The following is a 24,960-nucleotide window of genomic DNA, read 5'->3' on the forward strand; positions in this document are numbered from 1 at the left end:
AATCAACAAAGAGAGTGTACAACTGGTTTTTCAAACCACATTATAGTGTGTGTAATAATTTTTAATTTTTTTTTATGTTTTAATTTTGTATGAAAAATATATTTTCGATATACATGTATAATTCAAAATTAGTGATATTAGTTACCAAAATATTTTAACTCGATTTTTTATATAAACAACATAAATATCATATCATTTACATTATTATAAATATTTTATATTTCAAATATGACCATTATTTTTCATATGTGAATTTTTTTTTTCAAAAATTCTAGATATTTTTGATAAAAATGTTTAATAGTATAGAAATTATTTAAATTAGAATCTTTAAATCAAATCTAAATTAATATCTGATTTATTATTTTTAATCAAATTAAATCAAATCTAAATTACCTATATTTAAGGAACTCTAAAAATATTTAAATTAATAACTAATTTTCAAAATTAAATATAAATAATTATTAAAATTATTTTTAAACATTTAAAACAAATTAGGAGTATTTGGAAGCAAGTATTAAATGTTCTTCTGTTTTAATATAATAGATATAATGTGGCCTAGTTTATAAGGCCGAACCTGATCGGCTATCAATATTTAGCTTCTGCCCAAGTGGGAAGTCTGGACTTGGTGTCACATTTATATTATGTCCTTTTTAAGCCAACTAACCCCTATTAAAAAATTCAATTAGTGTATAAAGCTTGTATGTTACTCAATATTCTTTCATAGTCTGATGCAGTGCATAATTAAAAATATTAAGATAAATAGGTATTTTTTCTATATATTAACAGTTTTCTATTTAATTAGTATTATGTTTAAGTGGTTTCTAGATTTTTCTTATAAATAGCCTCTTACGCATTTGGTTTTATTCGGTTATTACTGATATTAATATTTTATAAAATAGCCTTGTAAAGTATTTTCAGTCATTGTTCTCATTATTCTCAATTCTTGTTTTCGACTAGATTTAATTTTTAAAAAAAAATTAGTGCCTTAAAAAACTTGGTTTATTCGGGGATCTTTAAAAAACATGATTATCTTTTGCATTTATCTAGCTTCTGCTACGTCATAGTCTTTGTCAAAAGACAATGGAAAAAAATCTCTCATCAGTGTATCAATTCAAAGATGTCTGAGTTCCAAAGTATGAACGTGAAAACAAATTCATATAAAGGGTGTCACCGCATAAGTAAAGATTGCTACCCTAAACCTTATTCATTCCATAATATGAGAGTAGAAGTGAAGAATGCTTCTCAGTTTCTCATTGAGAAACATGGAAAGCAAAACGCTATAATTATACAAATTCTTAAAACGAAGAAGACAACTATGTGATGAAGGGAAAATTAGTCTTTTAATACCTCAGACCTCGTACTAGCTTCCTCTCAGAGGAATCACTCCGGAAACTACCAACCGACGTCGACCGTTCGGGTTTGCTCGGGATAGTTTTGGAGAGCCATTCAAGTCCTTCATATAAGCCTTGGCCAGAAATGGCCGATGTTCCCTGTATAAACCTGTACCAATCATATTTACACACCTTTGGTCATCCTCTATCTTTAAATGTATTGCAAGCCAAATGGAATAAGAAAAGACATTTTTATTACCAACAACGTTTGGATAGGCTGTGCAGACCAAGTCTATTGGCAACATCGTCTACCGGTAAAGCATTTCTTGAATCTTGTTTGTTCGCAAAGACGAGTACACACGCATCTTCTAGTTCATTCTGTTCATTTTTTTTTTTCAAACCAAAAAAAGTTGTAAGACTACAAAGAGGAGAGAATGAGTAACTCTTAATAGAGCATTTTCAAATGATTTTACATTGGTTAGTATGCGATGCAGCTCGTTACGAGCTTCTGATATCCTTGTACTGTCACTGCTGTCCACCACAAAGATGAGCCCTTGCGAGTTCTGAAAATAGTGTCTCCACAATTTGCGAATCTGCTCAAAAATGGAACAGAATATATCATGGCTCTGTTTTTTATGTGTGGATTGGTACACATCCAATCTCAGAGAGATGAGTGCAAGATGAAATAGACATGGATATTACCTTCTCTTGTCCTCCTATATCCCATACAGTAAAATTGATGCCTTTGTATTCTACTGTCTCGAGGTTGAACCCTGGCAAATTGTAAAAGAATCAAATGCTTTAACCCTGACTATCCCAATACAGATACCGAATGTTGAATATCCCACATTGGTTATGAGTGGGACTAACTAGTGCTTTTTAAAATCACATGAACACCCTCACTCATAAGCTAAGGCACAAGTTAGTCCCAATTGCCAATTCTAACGATGTACATGGAAACCCAGCCCTGAGTTTGGAAGGCCACATACTAGAAAAGAGTTGAGCCGTTTTGCCATATTAAATTTTAAACTCATGACTTTTCGAAAACCCATTTCGAAAGAGAGTTTTTAGTAATTTTGCCGCTAGACCAAAGAGATGTTGTGAAATTTTAACAGCTAAAATGAGGGCCGCAAGCATGGGTTCAAATCTGGGCTGGTGGAGAATTTAACACCACATCAACATGAAATTTAACAAGCTATCAAGAATTTTCTTCCTCACAGATGCAAACACAAGTACACAACCAATGGGAAAACAAATCAACTATCTATACATAAGCTATGATCCACAGAGAATGCTCAAAGTACATATGAGCCAAACACATTTTGCTCTAACTTCATAATCAATCTCTGACAAAGAGAGGTTTTGATCAGAAGCACAAAAAAATGATCAAGAAGAAGAATAGCTTATGTGACATACCGATAGTAGGCACTGTTGTGACAACATCGCCGAGCTTCAGCTTGTAAAGGATGGTAGTCTTCCCTGAACCATCAAGACCCACCATCAAAATCCTTACTTTATACTTAGGAAGAAACCTTTTTGCTATACGTGAAAATCTAGCTCCCATGTAGAAAAACAAATTTATGGAATCTGAGAAATGATGAAAGAAACACTGATCTCAAGCTATAAGCTGGGGTTATATGAGATCTGTGAAGAATATTGCACACATGAGAAAAAGGTAAAATAAAAGTTTGAAATTGCTGAAGGTAAAAGCAAGCAAAAAAAAGGTAAAGTCCCATTACAAAGGCTGTAAGGAATAAATTCCCAAAGGTGAATGAAAGCAAAGAACGGTCTGCCTTTTCCAAACTTAAAAGCTCACCGTATATTTTTGCTTCCATCAGATTGATTTCAGACACTGAAGAAGACTGGTTAGATTCTGTGTGCTGGATCATTGTAGAAGCATATCAGAATCTTATTCCCTGAGAGTACATTGCCAGCAGTATGGAATATGACACGTACATAGGAGAGACACAAAACTGGAATTACATAAAGATTGGTTAATTGGGTGGTAAGAAGACAATAATACAAATATCAAATCGGATTTATTGGGTTGAACTCTTTGTTTTTTTATATTTTTTTTCTACATTAGTGATAGTCCTTTGCCGGTAAAGGCAACTGCAAACTATAAGGGTTGACTAGCGTCGAAACTAAAACGGCTTTATTATTTTATGTAAAATAAAATTGAAATTGTTTTGTCTGGTCTTTTTTGTGGAACTTTTGGCTGCTGATAACAAGGGACTTATGAGCCAACGGCCCAACGCAAGGTACGTGGGAAGTTGTAAAAGGTCCATCATGTTTTCTATCTGTCAGGGTAGAGGCTTGGTGTGTGGTAAAGAATGTCATCTACTACTGTCTACTGCAATTATGCCGGAGATTGCATGCTGTATGACTCTGAGGGTGGGAAGTGATCAATGGTTTGGAAGAATTACTTGAGAACCGTACACATGTTTTGTCAAATGGAGATACAAAATTTGGTATGCCGAGATTTTTTTAGAACCGAGATGCAAGGGTTATGGTCTTATGGAGGTGAAGTTTGGGGGTAAGGTCATGTGGGTTGATGTTATATATGCTTATAGTCCCTCGCATGTCATATGAATTGAAGGATGTTAACCGTTTCGGTTTAATGACTCTTAGTGTGGTCAATATTGTTAAACCATCGCAGAGTTGTTGTTTTTGCTTTGATCATGCTGTTTTTCCTTCTTTGAGTTTAGGGTTTAGTCGATATATTTTACGTCGACTTTACCTCGACGATTCGACGATTTTACGTCGATTTACAATAAATTTATTTGACTTTTGCGAAATAGATCATCTCGATATCGTTGTAAATCCGATGTAATTTTACATCGATTTTAGTTGTTTTTGTGTTAAAATTAATTCGTCGTACTTTCATTGGAATGTTTACGTCGTTTTTACGACGAATTGTTTCCGACGATTTTACGACGATTTTATTGTGTTGCAATTTTACGACGATTTTATGACGATTTTTCTTTTACGACGATTGTTTTACGATGATTTTTCATTCGTCGCTAATTCAACGTAAATTGCTCATTACGTCGATTTTACGTCGACGATATCTGACGTAAAAATCGTTCTTTCTTGTAGTGTATGCTTATAGTCCCTCGCATGTCATATGAATTGAAGGATGTTAACAGTTTCGGTTTAATGACTCTTAGTGTGGTCAATATTGTTAAACCATCGCAGAGTTGTTGTTTTTGCTTTGATCATGCTGTTTTTCCTTCTTTGAGGCAAACTTCTATATTGTTCTTTTAATACGAGAATTTTATCATCCCTTTGTTTTCACTACTGAGATTGCCATACGCCTAACCTATGTCGACCTTATTTATTATACTATTTAAATTTACGTTTGTCTTTACACGTTCAATTATAGTGTTTTTTCCTTTCAAAAAAAGAGAGGCTCATCTACATCATCACTTAGCTGGATCTGATACTGTGAGTCTGTGACATCCCAAAAAACAAAATTAGGGCTTATTTTTGGCGATTTAAACCTTAAAGCCTTAACCTTTACTTTTCGAGGAAGAAAGTCCTAATTTGCAAAAAAGCAATGTGTCGGACTCTTAATTCTTGAGTAAAAATATTTTTGGGACAAGGTTAACTTCATTCTAAGTTGGGCCAGTCAGGAAGTAGAGGCAAAGAACAAATAAAACAAAGTGGTGGAGCGAAAGAAGCATTGAGGAAAAGCGTCGGGCCTGTTTCGGGTTAAGGAAAAGCTCATAAGAAAAGAGTGTATTGAGGCTTATTCTAAAGTAGATCATAAAGTTTTAGCAACTTATTTTCTTTGGCCTAGAAGGAGGAGAAGAGAAACCCACGTTTGAAGCCTAAAAAAATCACTGTAGGCAAAAATGGATATTTGCTTGGAAACCCTAAACCTAAAAAGTCTCACCCCTTACTCTACAAATAAAGAAAAAAGCTTGTGGCAAAGAGGAGACACATAGTTTAGAGCGATAAAGTCCTGCCGGAATACCGTTTGAGCAGTCACCATAAAAGCACTTTAAAGGAAAAGCCACCATAGCTATCTAGAAGACAAATCCAACCTGTTCTGACATATGAGAGATTTGTATAGGCAAATCAGATCGGAAAAATCTGAAACTTGATAATCATATTTTTGACACCGAGATCTGTCCATATCTGAAAGATGATATTCATTTGGAGTTGTTGTTTGAAAGTTATGTATGCTTTCCTGATGTATATCTGCTTGAGGAGCCAATCTTTATAGATATACCTCGGGAAAACATATATAAATTTTAAATGAAAATTCCAATTGAAAATTTTCTGGCATTTGTAGACAGATGTGGATGTCTGGAATATCATGACCAAGTTTCAATTTGATCCGATCTGATTTGCCTATTAAATTCTCTCCTACGCTAGTACATGTTGGATATGTCTTCTAGATGGTTGTGATGATTTTTCCTTCAAAGTGTTTTGATGGTGACTGCTCAAACGATATTTCGGCAGGGCCTCACCGCTCTAAACTTTGTATCACCTCTCTTCCACGACTTAGAATGAAGTAAACCTCGTCTAAAAACTACTTTTACTCAAGAATTACGAGTATGACATATTGCTTCATTTACAAGTTAGGACATTATTCTTTGGAAAGTTGGGGCTAGGCTTTAGGGTTTAAATCGAAAAAATAAACATAAATTTTGATTTTTGGGATGTCACAAATTCTTTCACTTGAAATGAATTCGTCTTTGAATTTGGGGTTGCTTCTCCCTCACTTGGTTTTCGACCTCACCTTAGAGTGTCCATTGACATCGTAACAATTCTATTGCGCAGTCAATCTCCAGGCCTTTTTTTTTTTTCATTCCATTTTCTCACTGTTGGAGTCTTCAGTTAATGCTATGCAGTTTTGGCTTGCTACCACTCCTGGAAATTTCGCCTTTGAATTATCCAACACCTTGTCAATATAGAGTTCAAAGATCCATGCATGTGTAACTCACGTATCGAACAAAGTGTAGGCTGTAAACCCTCCCATCAGAACCGATTCTATACGATCTTTTAGTTCTAAGCGACTCGACATAGAGGAGAACTTGCATACATTTTTTAAACAGCCAATCACACAATTTTCTTATGTTAAATGTTTCGGCTCTGCGTCCTTGCGAGAAGCATACTCGTCCTGTGTTGCGTAATCAGCGCCTAACGCAAACACTCATGGTCCCATTAATGGCCTCTTCGGAGGTGGCAGCAACTGGTCCCTATATTGGTTCCCTTTCTGAGGTCCTCCTAGTCGTATCCTACAGTTTCTGCAGAAATAACCCTTACGCCCACACTGATTGCACGTGATTTCCATGTTAGGACAGTGCATCTTTGTGTGTCATAGATCTCTGCACCCAAAGCACCGTCCTACCAAACATGGTTCGATATGTACCCTTCCACACTTACCACATATCTCCAGTTTGCCCAGTCCTTGAATACGCCCACGATGATCCGAGAACTGTTGTGGAGTGTCTGTTACTCTAGTTTCTCCAACCACTCCCACTCTGAAATTCCTAACAACATGTCCGATCTTCAAACATGAGCTGCATGTGATTCCCTGCGGAAAAAATTTCTTAATATGCCCTGACTTCCCACACCCCATCTTGCACTGCTCCGCGGTTATCCTGGATTTGCATTTGGGCCACCGCCATCATTGCTGCTCTAGCTCGAACACCCCTTACAAGTCTGTCCTCAACCTCGAAACCCTTCTCCATGAGTGTTGCTTTCTTGATCTGGTTAGTTATTGATGTGAAGAATGGTTTAAGCAGCTACTGAATTCCCTGAAATATGGCTGCTCTCACAGCTGTACCTATGGCTGCAGGATCCATTGTCGGAGCTCCAACTCCTGCTACTTGACCTTTTACATCAATATTCTCTTGCACCATGACTTTTACTTTTTCCACTGTGTCGGTTGCATTCCTGGTTTGGTTCTCATCTCCGTTGCACTGAGGTTTTGCCATTCTGAAATATGAAACACTCGGATCAGATCTTCTACCTAGAGAATCAAAGAAGACTGACTCAGGCCAATGTCATTGCTGTCCTACATTCTAACCCTCGAAGAAAACAGATCTGAAAATACCAAAAGAAATAAAATTTCAAAATATTTGAAAACCGATGTAAAACCTTTTTAACAGTCTCACTACGTTTTTTGGGTCGAAACCGGTTTGGCTAACCTTATGCTACCGAGACATTATAATCTCGTAAATTTAACCTAACTTGAATCTCATAACAAATTTTTAAATAATAACGAACACATTAAATATTGAAATATACTTTATTAAATATAAAACCAAAAACTCAAAACGTCTTAGTAAATAAATCCACCTAAACCTTAGAAATTTTTATTAAATAATAAATGAAAAGAACTCAAAATGCGTCCATGATTCCTAGAACACCACAACGACTACCACTAGTTCTACTCTTTGGTCTCACCTGAAAAATGAATTGAGTGGTGAGTATTTGAGGAAATATTCAGCGAAGTGTCTTTTTGGGAGTACACATGATTGTTAGATATATTATTTCGAATAACAATATGAGTATGCACAGTAAGCAATAAACACAAACAAGTTCTTACTAACAAAACTATATGTCATGGAGAAATCATTTTCATACATAATAATTTGCTTCACACATCAATCATCCTAGCAAATATGCATCACATTTCCAAGGGTCGCAACCACATAGCAATCAATCTAATTCACACTCTAGACTTGTCAGCACCATTTTTAATGGGTTTGCATATATTAAGTGTTTGATAAGTAGCATATCTTCTATGTACACCTAGAAGCATGTAGAATTCATTAACCAGTCAAACTTTCTTGGTTGGGCACTCATGCAACCATGTCAACCTTCACTGATTATGAGTGTTAAGTGAAACATTTAATTTAGGCTCACTTACACAAAATATCCTTATTTTGCAGCCAAGAAAACAGTTTGAGTAACCCTAATGATGAAGAGAAACCAGTGGAGAGACTTTTTAAGTCGTTTTCTTCCCATTCTGGTCTGAGACCAGTGATTTTCCATTTGATGCGTGCGGTATTTTGTTTATTTACTCTGATATGATTGGTAAGTAGTACAAGTAGATGTGTATGTCCAATATGGTTTCTCAAGTATACTCTATCTAAGTAGTAACTCTTGACATTTAAACCAGGCCTATATTATGGATTCAAAAGATTTAGTTATGTTTTGGGAAATTTGAAATTGAATTATTACATTGACGAAATGAAAGAGAGGAAGTATCAATGGCATGAAAGATTGATTGTTTGGGCCGTTATGTTTGAGGTTAAGCTTTTTTTTTTGATGTAGAGGTTACAAACAATGGAACTTAACAACGGTTGAACAGAAACCGAAACAAGCAGCCTCGTAGGTGAGTTTTGAAGCTGTCTTATAAACTGCGTGGTTTATACTGATCTTATTTTCGACATGGAACAACTCATAACTAGAGTGGAGAAGTAGTCATATATTGTGAAAAATGAAATGATAATCCACAAGCAACCCTGTGGTGGTTTCAGCTTCAATCGGTACCTGTGCAGACACGTCCTCTTTTTACTCAGCCATAATGGCTTGGAGGAAGTCCCGTCTCAGTATATACTGCAGTGTGGACATAATGAATCCGGTTCAATGGTATGAGTATTTGCACAGAAGAGCAATGCAGGTTGTTTAACAAAGGATGAGATCAAAAGAGCACTGCGCAGTTGCCTTGGAAGCTTTTAAAGAGAGTGTGAATAAGGTTCACCTTGTGACAGCAGAATAGCCTTCTTAGATGCTTATTGCTGTTATGTCTTTTGTAAGACCTATTCTTTAAGCAGCTTTTTATTTCTAATATTTAGTGTCAGATCTTATTCTTGTAGTAGACTCCAATGATCACTAACTATTTATTTGTTCCGTAACTTTTTGATTCACTTTAATATGGCTAAAAATCGGGGAGATTAGCCGATGGATGATTTGTGTTGATACCACAATTTGGAAGGTATTTAACAGAAAGCTAAGTAATCATTTTTATTGAACAAAAAAGATTATACACAAAATTTATAGCTTAATTAATGATTAATGTCAAACCAAAAAGATCACCTCCTCACCTAAGCTCATAAATAAAAACTCCATCAATTTTGCATCTATGCTTCTGATTGCCTTGACCTCTTGGTGGTCATTACTCATTAGCTAACTGGAGTATCGGAATGTGATGTCTAATCAAAACCAGAACAGGGTGTAGGTAAGAAAGAAAGAATAAAAAAAAACACTCTTATTTTGCCATGGAAACCAATACACACTTTAAAAGTTTTACACAAGAATGATAGGTTTTCTATTTTCATGCCTACCATGTCCCTCTTGTTTGGTTGCTGATTCATTTATCAGTTGTAAAGCCATCCCTTGCACACTTTCAGACAGGAGTTTTCATAAAGATAGTCCCATCTACCTACATACCAATCATTTTTCAAAGAAAGCTGAGCAATGCATGCTTTTCCATTTAAGTTTTCAATCCCACCTCCAAGAACAACCTTCAAAAGCATCTCATTACTTTGCACTTGGACTTGAGATAATTTACGAGCCGGGAAATTTGTAGTTTGACAAGTCTCCAAGAAACAGACATCTCCATGGGACCCAGCCAAAAATCTTTTACATACCTAGAACAGAAGAGTGGTTATTATGCCTGGAACGGAGCCAGATATCCGGATCCGCATCCATATCCACCGGATAATCAATTTTACTATTCAAATCCGGATCCAAAAACTCTGGATATTCGGTTTGAAACAAATATTTACAGATATCCGATCGGATACCCGGTTTTATTGATTTAAAAAAATTACATAGCAAAAGACAAAATAGTAATAGAGAAGTTAATTTATCTTTATGTCATGGGTATTGATGATGATGAGCTTGAAACTCTAGTTCATGTATACTCTAATACAACAAAGTTAATTTTAAAAAATGAATAAATATTATCAGAAATAATTAAATACTTAACAAACGAATATCGGATATCTGTTTTCAAATTTTCCAATTGTCCGGATTAGTATCCGAATTTACCGAATACTTAATTTTATTATCCGGATCCATATCCAAACTATACGGATATTCGTTTTTATGGATCGGATAGGAGCGGATACTGGATCAGAGACCGGATATCAGATAATAATCCCAGGCATAGTGGTTATAACCAATAAAAGCTGACTAATGCCTACTTATCGATTCAGAAGATAGGCATTCTCCTGTCTATGTTAGACCATCTCCAATAGAAAAGCAAATTTATCTTCCAATATTCCCTCCACATCATTTATTTTTTTTCCACATCATTTCATTTTTTTCAATTCACACTCAACTCTACAATAACAAGGCAAATCAATATTTTTATCCTCCAACTCATTTTCTCTTTCCTCCACATCACTTCATCATATAAAATTCATCATATTTTTTATTGTCTATATATTAGATACTTTGTAGAGTTAATTTGCTAGAAAATCCTAGGACTGTTCAAAATTAGCAAAATAGGAAAAACAGTGAATTGGTGTGACATTGGTCTGATACTATTGAGAGTGTTATTACCCTTTAACCCTTTCTTCTTTTGTTACGAGTATTTTTTCAATGGAATTTATCTCTCATCATTCTTTTTTACTTAACATATTATACAGTTACATAATTTTTTATCAAACTACAAACTTTGTTAGCATTATAAGTTTCTGCATTCTTAAAAATAAAATAAAAAAGATTTATGCATTTTTTGACACCTCTGAATTGCTATATTTGGCTCGATAACTGATTATATCAGAATCCGTTAACATATATGTTATACAACTACATTAAACTTTAGCAGTCTAAATAATTCTTTAGCGCGCTACTTTTAATCTCATACATGTTAACATATAAGTTATACAAATATATAACATATTATAAAACTATATAATTTGTCAGTGTCAGTTGCTATATTTGACTTATAAAGTATTAATTTAAATTTATTTTATGTAATAATATAGTTAACATGTTAAGTATAATATTAGAGATGTATGAAAACATTTATATGGTATAGTAAATAAATTGTAATCCTCTATAAAATATATTAGCAATATAACACTCAATTTAAAAACTTAATTCAAAATTCAAAGATAATTTGGAATGAGTGCAGCTTTCGGATTCAAAGCTAATCATCATATATTATCCAGCTATATATTATTTGGATATGTTAAAATATTTGTTGGATGGTATTAACATTTAAATATATCTCTAATATTTTATTTAATGGAGTAATGAAATTGTTGATTGTTAACTTTCAAATTAATATTTTTCCAACGTAATTCATCAAACATGGACAAAGCCACTGTATTTATATCCTGAGTTTTTCTCAGTTTAGCTTTACATAAAGAGTTAATTTGCTAGAAAATCCTAGGACTGTTCAAAATTAGCAAAATAGGAAAAACAGTGAATTGGTGTGACATTGGTCTGACACTATTAAGAGTGTTATTACCCTTTAACCTTTCCTTCTTTTGTTACGAGTATTTTTTCAATGGAATTTCTCTCTCATCATTCTTCTTTATTTAACATATAAGTTATACAGTTACATATTTTTTTATCAAACTACAAACTTTGTTAGCATTATAAGTTTCTGCATTCTTAAAAATAAAATAAAAAAAATTTATGCATTATTTGACACCTCTGAATTGCTATATCTGGCTCGATAACTGATTATGGCTCTGATTGGCGTGTAGGCTGTGAGGACTTTTATGAGTTTAACAGTTTTTAAAACAATTGTTTTTCCAATCAGACTTTTTAGACTTTAAAATATTTGACAGTATTTACAGCACTTTTTAGATTTCTCTTTGTTATTTTTAACAGGCTCTTTTTGTGGCTTTTAAAGTTTCTCTCTCCTACTCTTTACGTAGGATTTTTTTTTTAACTATTCCTTTAGTCATCAATTCCTTCTATTAAGGGCAATTTGGTTTAATATTTTAAAAAATTTATACATTATAAAAACTAATCCTTTTTAAAAATCTTTGAAACTAACTTTTTACTATTTAAAATTATAAAAAAACCTTAGATAAATAAAAAATAGGAATTGTTATAAAATCTAAAAATAAAAAAATGATAATTTAAAAATTTGTGCGTTAGTTATCATTAAAAAACAAAAATTCTTAAGTTTTAAAAATAGATTTTTATTATCGAATTCAACATACAATTATATCATAGATATGATTTCGTAATTCAAGGGATAATAAGATATTTGAAAGATTTAATTTAAGAAACTTTAATTAAGAAATAAACTTGAGTCGAGAAAACTGAGTTTGCAAAAAAAATTTAAAAAAAATCCTTCTTTTCAAAATTCATGCTAAGTATAGAAGAAATTTTTCCGTTTTATATATTAATTTTGATAATTAAACTAATATAAAAAATAATTTAGAGATGAAGTTTTTCCGTTTTATATATTAATTTCTGAGATTTTGTATTTTTTTTATTATATTCTTCTATTGTATTGGGTATTTATGCTAATAATTAAATTTATTATTTGTTTTTTATATAATTTGTATTTTAATAAATAGAAAATAAATATTTAAATTAACAGTTAAAGTTCTTACAGTTTATGACAACAATCAAACTTTGAAAAATAACAGTCTCAGTTTTTACAACCAAAATCTCTACAGCCAAAAGTTTACAGTCACAGCCAACAGTCACAGTTCTTACCAATCGGACCCTATATCAGAATTCGTTAACATATATGTTATACAACTACATTAAAATTTAGCAGTTTACATAATTCTTTAGTGCGCTACTTTTAAGCTCATACATGTTAACATATAAGTTATACAATTACATAACATATTATAAAACTATATAATTTGTTAGAGTGCTTAATTTCAGTTGCTATATTTGACTTATCAAGTATTAATTTAAATCTATTTTATGTAATAATATAGTTAACATGTTAAGTAGAATATTAGAGATGTATGAAAACATTTATATGTTATAGTAAATAAATTGTAATCCTCTATAAAATATATTAGCAATCTAACATTCAATTTAAAAACTTAATTCAAAATTCAAAGATAATTTGGAATGAGTGCAGCTTTCGGATTCAAAGCTAATCATCATATATTATCCAGCTATATATTATTTGGATATGTTAAAATATTTTTTGGATGATATTAACATTTAAATATATCTCTAATATTTTATTTAACAGAGTAATGAAATTGTTGATTGTTGACTTTCAAATTAATATTTTTCCAACGTAATTCATCGAGATCTCCATCTTCAACAATCTCTCTCTCAGTCTCAGATCTATAACTTTAGAGAAGAAAGATAATTTCTAATTTACATAAGCAGATACATAATTCAAGAAAAGAAACGAAACTAAAATAACTTTGATTTAGATAAGATAAAAAATTTTGTAGTTCTCTCAGGGAAATTGAAATTAAACTAGAGAAAACTCATATTGCAGAAGCTAAAAAAAATCAGTCTTTTACACCATTAGAGCACATAGAACAATAGTTGAGCAGATACGCATTGGAATATTTGAGTAAAGGAAAGAAAGAGATAAATGAGAGAGAGTGAGAGAAATTATTGTTTCCGTCGTTGTTGTTTAGACTTCAAACTGTAGTAAAAGAAAGAAAGAGAAAGGTGAGAGAGAGTAAGAGAGAGTGAGCTATATATATGGGTTTATAAAGGTAAAAATGTATTAAAGAAATTATACAGTATTTGAATAGTAGTTTTCCTATATAGCAAATTATGAATAGTAACGTGGTTATCTACCACAAATTCTTTACTTTGTAATACTATTTTATAACTAATATATCTATAATCACAAAATATAATTAGAAAATTTAAAAATTAGAAAAAACACCAAAAAAGTGATAATGTAGGAGAACAAATAAAAAAAGAGTGTTAAAATTTGAGATTCTTTTATATCCAGATGATATAAATATAAGCTCTATGTATAGATGTTAAAAATAAAAAATAATTATGGAAAAAAAATATTGATTTTGATCAATTATATTATGAAAAGAGCATTTAAAAAATATAGTAAAAAAAAAACAGCTAATAAATCATAAACAGCCAAGTCATTAAATTTATGGATCCTGTCAGATTTTTCTTGAAGGGAAAATTTGCCTTCCATTAGTGAGTTGGGAATTTGCTTTCTGAAATTGTCTTTCTATTGCATAGAAAAACACCCTATTTCTCTTTTTATTGCATTCGGTCTTATAGTTTAATATTCTGCAACTGTCAAAAGTGATCAATCCTATTGAAGTGTAAACTGGACAGATGTACACTTGTTATACAAAAACAGTCGTCATGATATTAGGAATTTTCCAAAATGATGATCAAGTTTCTTTCTCTTTTTCCACCATATGCACCAACTCTCTTCTATCTTCTGCAGCAAACTCAGAAGACATGTGGTTTTACTCCAATATTGGGTTTAATTGCTGGAGCTATATCATCAAACATGGACAAAGCCACTGTATCTATATCCTGAGTTTAGCTTTACATAAAAGCCAAAATTGGATTCAGGATTTTTTATCGTTATTGTTATTCTTTAATCATTCCACAATATCATTTTATTCAACATATCTTGTGACGCAAACAGATTGGAGTTTCTGGAAAGCATGTCAGAATCAGATTTACATCATAATTTCTCCCACATATCTGAAATCAACAGTTTTAAATTAAGACTCAACCGGTTCATACCAGACTCTTAGTCGGCTTATATACCATAGAAAACAAGATAATATTATGTAACTGAAGATCTCACCACTGACACAAATGATTGAAATCCACAGAGAGCAGAATCATTTCTACGATTCCAAATTGTAAATCATAAGCAAACAAAAGGCTAAAAATCCAGATTAGACAGTGGCTACAACAAAATATAGTAAACTAAAACTAAATCGATGGACAAGGAATGATAGAAAGAAACATTAAGATTCCCTCTTCAGACTGTTCACTGAGGTGGAAGTGGAGGAGCCGTGCTTGAACCAGTCCTTGGCGCAGAAGAGAGCTTCCAAGGTCACATGTCCAAGAGAACTCCTATAGTTGTCCATCTTCTTCACCTCCGTATCAAAAACAGAATCAGGAGAGACAGTGCAAAAGGGTAGGGACAACACATCAGCTGCCATCTTGGAGAGGGTTGGGTACTTGGTTCGATTCAAGCTCCACCAGCCCAGAACCTCAAAGTCCTCTGATCGCGGTATCAGAGATTCCTCCAAGTATTGGTCGAGCTCCGATTTCATCTGTTGGTGATTGCCTACCTCAGAGATGTAAATCTCAAAGTCTGAGAACCCATCTCCAATAGTGATGAGAGGAAACTCCTGCGAAGATGCTTCAAAGGTGGTGACCTTCCTGGAGAAGGACGTCAACGTGGTGACCTTCTTGAGAGATCGTAAACGCAGCTTCTTCCTGTGGTATTGCATGTGCTTGAGAATCATGTTGTGCCTCCTCTACATGCTGGACCGCAGAGGGATATTGCTCTGAGGCTATACCCTCATCTGATTGCTGCTCTTGTTGCACAGCTTCGCCTTCTCGAGTAAACTCTTGGCACAAAAGACCATCAGCGCTTTGTGGATTTTCCCTGTGCTCGGGAATTAGCTCCACTTTATGGGCCTCTTGTGCCATTTCTTCAATTGGCTGGGTGTCATCATGCTTTTCCTCCACCAGTTGTTCCTCCTGAGCTACTTCCTCAACTGGTTGAGTGTCCTCCAGCATTTCCTCCACCGGCTGGGTCTCATGGGTCATCTCTTCAGCCGACTGAGTCGCATGGTGTGTTTCCTCCATTGGCTTGCTCTCTTCCGACAGCTCTTCCACGATATGGTTCGGCTGTGTAACTGGACTCACCATACGGCCTTCTTTTTCTACTCCCTGTGTGGTGTTGCCTCCCACAGACAATGTCCCACTTTGCTGACCTTCTCCAGATTGTATTTCAATTGGATGATTCTCCTGTGGTCCCATCTCACCTGACTGATCTGCCTGGAGAATAGGCTCTGCGATTTTCTCTTCTTGGGCATGGGGTACGGACTCTACTGCCAGTTGGTTTACCTGAGTCTGAGCAACCTCTTGCGACTCATGACCGTCTAAAATATGGTCTCCTGGTTTTTTATTCAGCAGGTTGCCATCTTCAGGCTGTTCATATATTTGATCATGTGAAAGCCCATTTGAATGGTGGTATTCATGATGGAAGTGAACTTGAGACATATCTGTTTCCGAAAAGCCATCATTCCCGTGGCCCACATAAGCATCCAGCAGGGAGTGACTTTGTTCAGCATAGTCATGGTACAGATTACGTATACCATCATCAACACTCTTGATCCATTTTTCAGCATCTTCCCCATAAGTCTTAGAGAAACTAAACTCAATAAGCTTCATCTTGAAGCGCGGATCCATCACCACAGCAACTGCCAGAAGCAGAAAGCATCCTCTCCAGTACTCGTCAAACTTCTCTCTCAGTGGGTTCGCCAGGTTTCTGACATCTGGTTCTTCACTCACGGCTGCTTGGCTTAGCTCTAGCTGAAACTTTGTCATTTCATGATACAAATCGTTTGCTGTCAATCGGGTTGAACCAGTCAAAACAGTAGCAGCGTCAAAAAGGATCTTCAAGCACGAGCAAAGAATCTCGATCTTTCTCCATTCTTCAGGAGATGTAGAAATTTTATAATCAAGATCGCAATTTCCCAAACAAGAAAACACTTCTTTGTGTTCACAGGCAGCCAATAACATATTGTAAGTTGTGTCCCATTTCGTTTGGTTGTCAATGCGGAGACCTTTTGTAGAAGGTGTTTGAAGTTGTTTCTTCAGTTCATCAAACCTCTCTCCGCAACTGTCTTTGGTCTCCACATACTTGACGCTATCACGGACTTTTTTTATGGGAGTTTCAAGATCCGCAGCTCCAAGCACATCTTGCGCCATACTGCTTAGGAGGCGGGCATAGCAATTCCCAAGCAACAACTGACCATTCATTACATGCTGGTTCCTGGCAGACAAATAGCATCTGAGGTTTTCAATAGATGTTTTATTTACTACTGATTGCCCAACAGTGAGGCTGGAAAGCCTTCTCTCCAGATTCCAGTCGGATAAACAAGCTGCAATAGGCTGACTTAAAGCAAAATCCGAATCAGGGGAAGGAACAACGGCAACATTCAGAAGCCTGTGAGTTAGATTCCAGTCTCTATCAATGAAGTGTCCCGTCACAAACGCATAACACAGTGATTGATTTGATGTCCACAAATCTATGGTGAGGTTTACCTGTCCAGGAATCTCACTGATGAAGTTTGACAGTTTTTGCTTCTCGGACAAGTACATAGTCACACAATCAGCATGAATGGTATTGAAGCTTGCCATACTGAACTGGGGACGAAGGGCCTGCACGAAACCAGTAAATCCAGAATGCTCGACCATGTGTAGGGGATATTCATGCATGATAATCATCTTTGCCATCTCACTGTAGCAACGATCTTGATCTAGAGGGGCGTTCAAATATGTAGCAGATGACCTCTGGCGTTTTTTGGGAGGACAAGAGGTAGGATCTTTGGTTTCAGAGATTTGAGTGAGCTGAGGGTGGGTCTCTTGGCTCATTGGACATATACCCAATTGAATGTGACGCTTTAGGTGGCTTGTTCCTGCCAACTTTTGACCGGTTATGTAGGCAAATGATTTCCTGCAGTGCTTGCAACAAGCTTTAGTAGATCCCGGGCTAGCAGTTTCAATGGTGAAGTGCTCCCACACCATAGACTTCTTCCTCCTACCGCGCTTGCCGGGTTGTGTACCAGGATCAGGCAGCAAGCCATCATCAGTATCCGCATTAGGTTCATCCTCACTGGGCCTAGTGGACGTGACCAAAGCCAAGGAATTGTTATCCATATGGGATTGGTCATCAATCTCAAGAGAGCCATTGTTGTCAATCAGCATCAAGGAATTATTATCCATATTGTTGTCGAGATGTTCTGCACCAGAGAAGAAAAAAAAGAGTCAGGCGTATTTAATATCTTCGTATCTGCTTCTACATACTGAATCACTTCTTAAAATATCAATCAGCAATGGCGAAATTTGGACTCAAATAAACATACACAAAAATAAAATGAGCAACCGATAAAATACTGAAGAACATAATGAGCTAGAACTAGTGTGTCCATACTTTTAGCCCATGAAAAACTAGCAAACGTATCTAATAGAGTTCAAGAGCAAAAGAAAAAAAATCGAAAAAAGGAAAGACAATTAAATGCATCGGATCAATGAAAGAAAACACAAATGTCTAGAATGTAAAACTGAGACATCAGAGAACCCAGAGAAACGAGCAGCCGAGAATTTGGTAATGTCTAAAAAAGTCAAATCTGGTAATGAGAGTTAAGAATTTGGTCCAGAGAAACGAGCAGCCAAGGGAAGAGAATTGTTACTCTGATTCTTGTAACTCTTATGATGTAGAAGATTGGCTTCTTTCCTTAGAATCTGAAAACGAAAAAAAAGATACCAATCAAAGAATTCGATCACTTCACTTCATAAGCAATCTCAAACTTCTGCATACAACCAAACTGTTGGTAGTAAAAGTACTTCAAAACTTAGAAGGAAAAAAATTTGCAGAGGCACATTCAATGAGCTACTGATGATAACCACTAGCAATCATTGTTCTAATTAACTTGTACATAAAGTGCAACCCACTGTGCATCCATATCAAATTCCCCAAATCGTTGACCTAAACAAAACAGTTATCCAAATTATCACACCTGAACAAAACAGTTCCCAAATCTGATACGATCACAGTAGGCATGTAGAATCGCTATTAAAATCCACAGAAGAAGCAAATTCTTATTCGAAATCCGATGTAGAAAATTCAGAAAACTAGTAAACTCAGAAAACGATGAAGCAAACTAGTAGCTCCAAGATGGTAAAAACAGCAGAGAGAAGTATCCTCGTCACATCATCGTATAATAGCTACAGAATTTAGAGGGGGAAAAAGAAAGCCTTTATGTTTATACCGACCTCAGACGAACCAGGGCGTTAAAAATCAGGGGAGATAGTCGAATTTGGTGGGAGAATCAGGACCAGAAACACGCGATAGAGATCCAGAAGGGCCTAAAACCCAATAAGAAAAACCACAGTAAATCGAGTGAGAAGCGAGCTCACAAAGCGAGATCTAAGATGGGAAACTCAGGGGAGTATGAAAGAGAGAATCAGATACCCACTCTCACAGATTGTAGAGCGCGAATCGAGGCAAAAGATTTGAAGAAGAAAGGATTTGAAAGAAGAAAAGAGAGAGAGAGGAGGGAAACGACGAGGCTAATGGGCTTTGGAAGAGCTCGGCTCTGCTCTTTGATCGAAATTGAGAGGAACTGGGTTTTGGAGTTACGGCTAGGGTTTTTTTTTTCGGCCTTTTCTCAGTCTATATATACAGTATTCTGTATGTTGTTAAATTATAGGGACGAGGGCAAAAACGGAATTTCATTATAGATTTTTCCTACTACTATGGTCTCGACCGGACTCTCTGGTGACCTGTCAAGAACACCGCTTTCCGTTAAGATTCTCAGACCTTTCGGTTTTGCTGTGTAGTCTGCATTGACCAAGTTTACATACACGTCCGATATCGGCTAGGAAAAACAAGATCCAAGTTCCTCAGATTTGAGATTGAAAACAAGCTCGGAGAAACAGAACCAAGAAGCTGTTTGTTTGAAAGAATTAACCATGGAAACAGAATTGCAACATTTAATCCTTCTGGCCACCGGGTATTCACATGATCTCTCCGGGCCCAGGATTAGTCGGTGTTTGGGATGATGCGCTGGTCTATAGTCAAGATTTGCAATCCGTAACTGCGCCGCCGGCGGTCCCTAAATTAGCGGGATTATCTGAGTTATCAAAAAAAAAAAAAGAATTAAGCTTGTAACTCTAAACATGTCTAGAGAGTTTGGATTCCCAAGCTCAGTACAGGTGATACCTGTCAAGGAACACGGTGTTTCGTCGTCGTACAGAGAGAGAGGGTCACTGAGGATGGAATATTGAAAGAGAGTTAAAATAACACCATCGGTGTTAAGAGCTTGGAGTAGTGAGTGTAGGGAGAAGATGGAAGAGGAAATGTTTTAAGAGGTTGCTTCTGTTGAAAGTTATGGTTTTGAGTTCAAAATTAAACTTATTACCATTTCAAAAATCATCCGGCCACTAGTTTGCATCTAGCAAGAAACCATTTTTCCGAAAACTGTCTTGGGCGATATAGTGCAGGTGCTCTCCTTTGCTTGACACACAACTATGATTCGATTTCCGTGCTTAGCTTCCTCACAACAAAGTACAAACACTCTGCTCCACGGGCACTCACAACACTTCTCCAAGGCGTTTAATCAGAAGCATTTAAAAACCGATATGAGACAAAACTCATCTCCATTCTCTATCTGCGAGATAACGGTTACAACAACGTGCTTACTTTTTGGATTAGTACTGGGCCAGAAGAACAATAAACCATTGTATTCATTGCTTTCATCAAATGAAACGATTTATAGACAATCTCTATAGAATAATATCCACTGGGTAACAGGAAAATGCAATACTAAAACAGAACATAAAGTTGAATCATGAAAAAGCCTCATACGTCAAATTCTCGAGGCAGACCTTTATTCTCTTCATCTTACCAAGTTCCAACCTCTTAAAGCTACTTCAACAATCTCAAAACTGTGAAAGTACCAAAACAAATAAAGCCATAGCCTTTCGAATCCTCACCGAATCATAGCTTGAGGAACACAAACTCATCCACAGCCGGAATCTCTCCGATTTTCTTGAGAGTCTCTTTGCTCGGCATCTCGTCGACCCCAATCGCCATAACCGCTTGCTTCCTCGGCGCGATTCTCCCAACACTCATGAAACTGACATTCACATTTGACTCTCCCAAGATGCTACCAACAGTTCCGATCATGCCAGGCTGATCCACTTGCCTACACAGTATAATACTTCCTTCAAGGCTCACATCTACTTCAAAAGATCCCACTTTTGTCAAATGTGGAACTCCGTCTTTAACTCTTCCTTCGACTTTGACCTCTCCTGATTCAGACAAGGCGCTGGCGAATTTAGACTCGACGTTTCCTAGCTGAACCGTGATGGTCTCTAGCGGACTCTCTGGTGACCCGTCAAGAACACCACGTTCCTCTGTGATTCTAAGACCTCTCTGTTTCGCGGTGTAGTCCGCGTTTACCAAGTTTACATACACGTCCGAGATCGGCTCGATGATACCCTTTGTTATCATGGCTCTTAGAAGTCTGGTGTCAAGATCGTCGGTGGCTCTAGCCGAGGCGTAGGTCACTTTCACGTTCTTCACACCGCTTCCTCCCGCAACCAACTGTACAGCTAGTCTCCCAAGTTGCTCCGCTAGTACAACATACGGTTTTAGCTCAGCAAGAACCTGTGAATATAATAAGTTTAGCTTCTTCTGCCACAATCTAATCATCTTTCAAAGGAAAAGTTGCTAATTTCTTGTCCATATTTGACACAAGAAGAAGCTATTATGTTTCTTGAACAAAATGACCAACTTCTACGTATCATCTTACAATGTTGTACTCGCTACTTTTCTTGTTGACATAGAACATATATAGCTATTTACTAGTATCGGCTAAAGAAGGCTCACCTCAGCAGGAACCATAGGTGCATTCACAGCAGTAGAAGCAAGCTCTCCGTTAAGAGCTCCAACAACAGCTTGCGCAATCTCAATCGCAACTCCTTCCTGTCAATGTCAAACATAGTAATCTACAAAGTCACACCAAAGGCATCACTTGAAATGTTAATATAAACGCAGAACCAAACCTGAGCCTCAATGGTGCTTGCACCAAGATGAGGTGTGACCGTAACCCTCTCGTGCTGCACTAGCTTGCTGTCTTTAGCCGGCGGTTCTTTAGTGAAAACATCAAGAGCAGCCTGAGCAACGATACCAGAATCTAAAGCTCTCACTAGCGCGTCCTCATCGATGACACCTCCACGAGCAACGTTCACTATCCGAACTCCTTTTTTCATCTTTGCGAAAGTTTCGTCGTTGAGCATCTTCGATGTAGCGGGTGTAAGAGGCATGTGTAAAGAAATGAAGTCAGCGGTTCCAAGAGCTTCATCAAAGGTCACTAAGTCCACACCAACGGCGTGAGCACGGTCTGCAGGTGTGTAAGGATCATGAGCTATGACACGCATACCGAGTCCTTTAGCACGCCGAGCAACTTCTGATCCAACTTTCCCGAAACCCATCACGGCAAGTGTCTTCCCCACAAGTGAAACACCAACATACTTGTTCCTTTTCCACTCTCCTGCATCATATACAGAACATCTCAGAATCATCAATTTAGTCCACACACAAGAACATCAACAGAAACTCTAAGAATCATCAATATAGTCCACACACGAGAACATAAACAGAAATTCTCAGAATCATCAGTTTAGTCCACACACAAGAACATCAACAGAAACTCTGAGAATCATTAGTTTAGTTCACACACAATAATATCAACAGAAACTCTCAGGATCATCAATTTAGTCCACACACAAGAACATCAACAGAAACTCTCAGGATCATCAATTTAGTCCACACACAAGAACATCAACAGAAACTCTCAGAATCATCCAATTTAGTTCACACACAAGAACATCAACAGAAACTATCAGAATCATCAATTTACTCCACACACAAGAACATCAGAAACAGAATTATCAATTTAGTAAACACATAAGAATCATAAATGCAGCCGACAACTGATGTACTCGATCCATCACAATACTCAAAAGACACTCCCAAATTTGAGTTTGAACACTTCTTGAGTAAATATTACTCTAATTTTCGAAAATCAAGATCACATTCATCAGGAGGAAACGTAGATATACATTCTCCAGAAGTATGGAAAGTATGAGGGAATTTAAGGAAAATGACAAAAGGTAGATTCGAAAAGTGACTTACCAGCTTTAACAGAAGCATCAGATTGAGCAACGTTCCTAGCCATGGCGGCCAAAAGCGCGATCCCATGTTCAGCGGCGGCGATCGTGTTCGACGTCGGCGCGTTAACGACCAAACAACCAAACTCCGTCGCGGCGCTAAGATCCACGTTATCGATCCCAACACCGGCGCGTCCAACAACCTTCAACCTTCCGCGAGACGATTCGAAAACCTCGCGTCCTACTTTCGTCCCACTCCTCACGATCAACGCGTCACAGAGCGAGATCTTCGTGTTCAGCTCCTCCGGCGTCAAATTATACGAGCAATCGACATTCGCGAAGCTCTCAAGGAGTTTGACCCCAGCCTCGCCGAGCTTCTCCGCGACGAGGACGGTTGGTTTGGCTCCGTCTCCGGCGGTGCAGGTTACGAGGATAAGTCGTTTACGGGGAATATCGCGGCCGCGAGAGTTGAAAGGTAAGGAAATGACGGATGGTAACGCTGATCTCGAGGAGAGAGAGGAGATTTTGAGAGGCTTCACGGCGAGTTTGGCCGAGGAGGAGACGGTGGCGGCGGCTGAAGACATTGCGACTGTGGTGTAAGTGGAGAGAGTTAGAGAGGTTGGTGGTTCTATAATCAGAGATGCTTTAGTAATTATTAGTAGAATTTTAGTAATTATTAGTAGAATTTTTATTAGTAACTAAATTTTGCAATTAATTATATTTATTAATATATAAATTTTCTATATTAGTGTTTTAATAATATATTAAAATATTATAGTATTGATCTAATAATTTTTATGTACATTATGATATTTTAACGGTTTTGTTTTGAATCTATATACAGTATATCATATTTCAAAAATATATTATTTAGTCAAACACTTATAAGTTAATATACCAAAACCAACTAAAATTTTACAACTTAATCAAATGTTACTTTTTAAACATAGTATTAACATGATAATAAAATATTATACATTCACTTATTTAAATCAAAAAGATAATTTTTTCCATCATTTTTACTTATAAGTTAATCTTTTTTCATTAGTTTGTTTAACAAATACAAATTTTTATTTTGATAAATTAATTTAAAAAACAAACTAATAATTAAAATATTTGCTTTGAGATTAATAACAACTTTAAATTTGAAACTAAAACAATAGTTGAATATGAAATGAATAAAATCACACAAAATTTGTGAATATATTTTTGTCAATTAATAGTGTATTTAAATAATTTTAAATGATTATATGTCATCTCTTCTAATAAGAATGAAATTTTCTTTTCATCTTCTTCATTTTTATTCTTGTTATATCTTTTTTTTTCAATGAATCTATAATATTTATTTATTTTAATAATTTATGTATGATTATATTCAGTTTCATCATATTCATTCTCATTTCTAATTGTAATTAAGTAGATAAAATCAGTACAATTTAATACATACAAATTTATAAAAAATGAAATAACAAATTGAACAACTCAAAACTAAGAACTTCTACATTAATCTATTGAATTCCAAATTGAATATATAAAATGTAAATTTTTGGATCATTTTTGCATAATATATTACATGAGAAAAAAAAATATTACATACTTTCGCATAATATATTACATATTTCGATGATATGTTTTGCATATGTTAAAAAAAAAGATGAATATAAATCATAAATATTAGTTATTTAAAATTCTACATGAAAAGTTTTAAAATCAAGTACCTTAAACTTGTATAAGTAGTTATATTTTTTTATAGATAATAAATTAATTTGTGATTTAAACAGTGATA

General features: G+C 35.6%; 3 protein-coding genes across 4 annotated transcripts; all 3 read right to left on the bottom strand.

The window, feature by feature from the left end:
• Nucleotides 1-1,136: 1,136 nt before the first annotated feature.
• On the bottom strand, nt 1,137-3,036 carry LOC18025979 (probable ADP-ribosylation factor At2g15310). Its single transcript, XM_006409500.2, has 5 exons — nt 2,748-3,036; nt 2,034-2,104; nt 1,805-1,924; nt 1,591-1,709; nt 1,137-1,500 (listed from the first exon to the last, which is right to left on the bottom strand). The coding sequence occupies exons 1-5, from the start codon at nt 2,893-2,895 to the stop codon at nt 1,341-1,343; spliced, it is 618 nt and encodes a 205-aa protein (XP_006409563.1). The 5' UTR covers nt 2,896-3,036; the 3' UTR covers nt 1,137-1,340.
• A 12,066-nt stretch (nt 3,037-15,102) lies between these two features.
• LOC18025980 (zinc finger BED domain-containing protein DAYSLEEPER) lies at nt 15,103-19,642 on the bottom strand. 2 transcript variants are annotated; one of them, XM_024160632.1, is made up of 4 exons: nt 19,475-19,642; nt 19,272-19,364; nt 18,689-18,740; nt 15,103-18,238 (listed from the first exon to the last, which is right to left on the bottom strand). In XM_024160632.1, exon 4 carries the CDS (start codon nt 18,219-18,221, stop codon nt 15,627-15,629), a length of 2,595 nt encoding a protein of 864 aa, XP_024016400.1. In that variant the 5' UTR covers nt 18,222-18,238; nt 18,689-18,740; nt 19,272-19,364; nt 19,475-19,642; the 3' UTR covers nt 15,103-15,626. The 2 variants fall into 2 exon arrangements, with proteins under 2 accessions (XP_024016400.1, XP_024016401.1); XM_024160633.1 differs by having other exon boundaries at nt 19,471-19,635.
• A 1,109-nt stretch (nt 19,643-20,751) lies between these two features.
• On the bottom strand, nt 20,752-23,794 carry LOC18025981 (D-3-phosphoglycerate dehydrogenase 1, chloroplastic). The gene is made up of 4 exons (XM_006409502.2): nt 23,200-23,794; nt 22,068-22,555; nt 21,892-21,987; nt 20,752-21,669 (listed from the first exon to the last, which is right to left on the bottom strand). Exons 1-4 carry the CDS (start codon nt 23,756-23,758, stop codon nt 20,998-21,000), a joined length of 1,815 nt encoding a protein of 604 aa, XP_006409565.1. The 5' UTR covers nt 23,759-23,794; the 3' UTR covers nt 20,752-20,997.
• Nucleotides 23,795-24,960: the final 1,166 nt, after the last annotated feature.

The sequence above is a fragment of the Eutrema salsugineum genome, unplaced genomic scaffold (genome assembly GCF_000478725.1).
Source record: "Eutrema salsugineum unplaced genomic scaffold, Eutsalg1_0 scaffold_11, whole genome shotgun sequence".
NCBI lineage: Eukaryota > Viridiplantae > Streptophyta > Magnoliopsida > Brassicales > Brassicaceae > Eutrema > Eutrema salsugineum.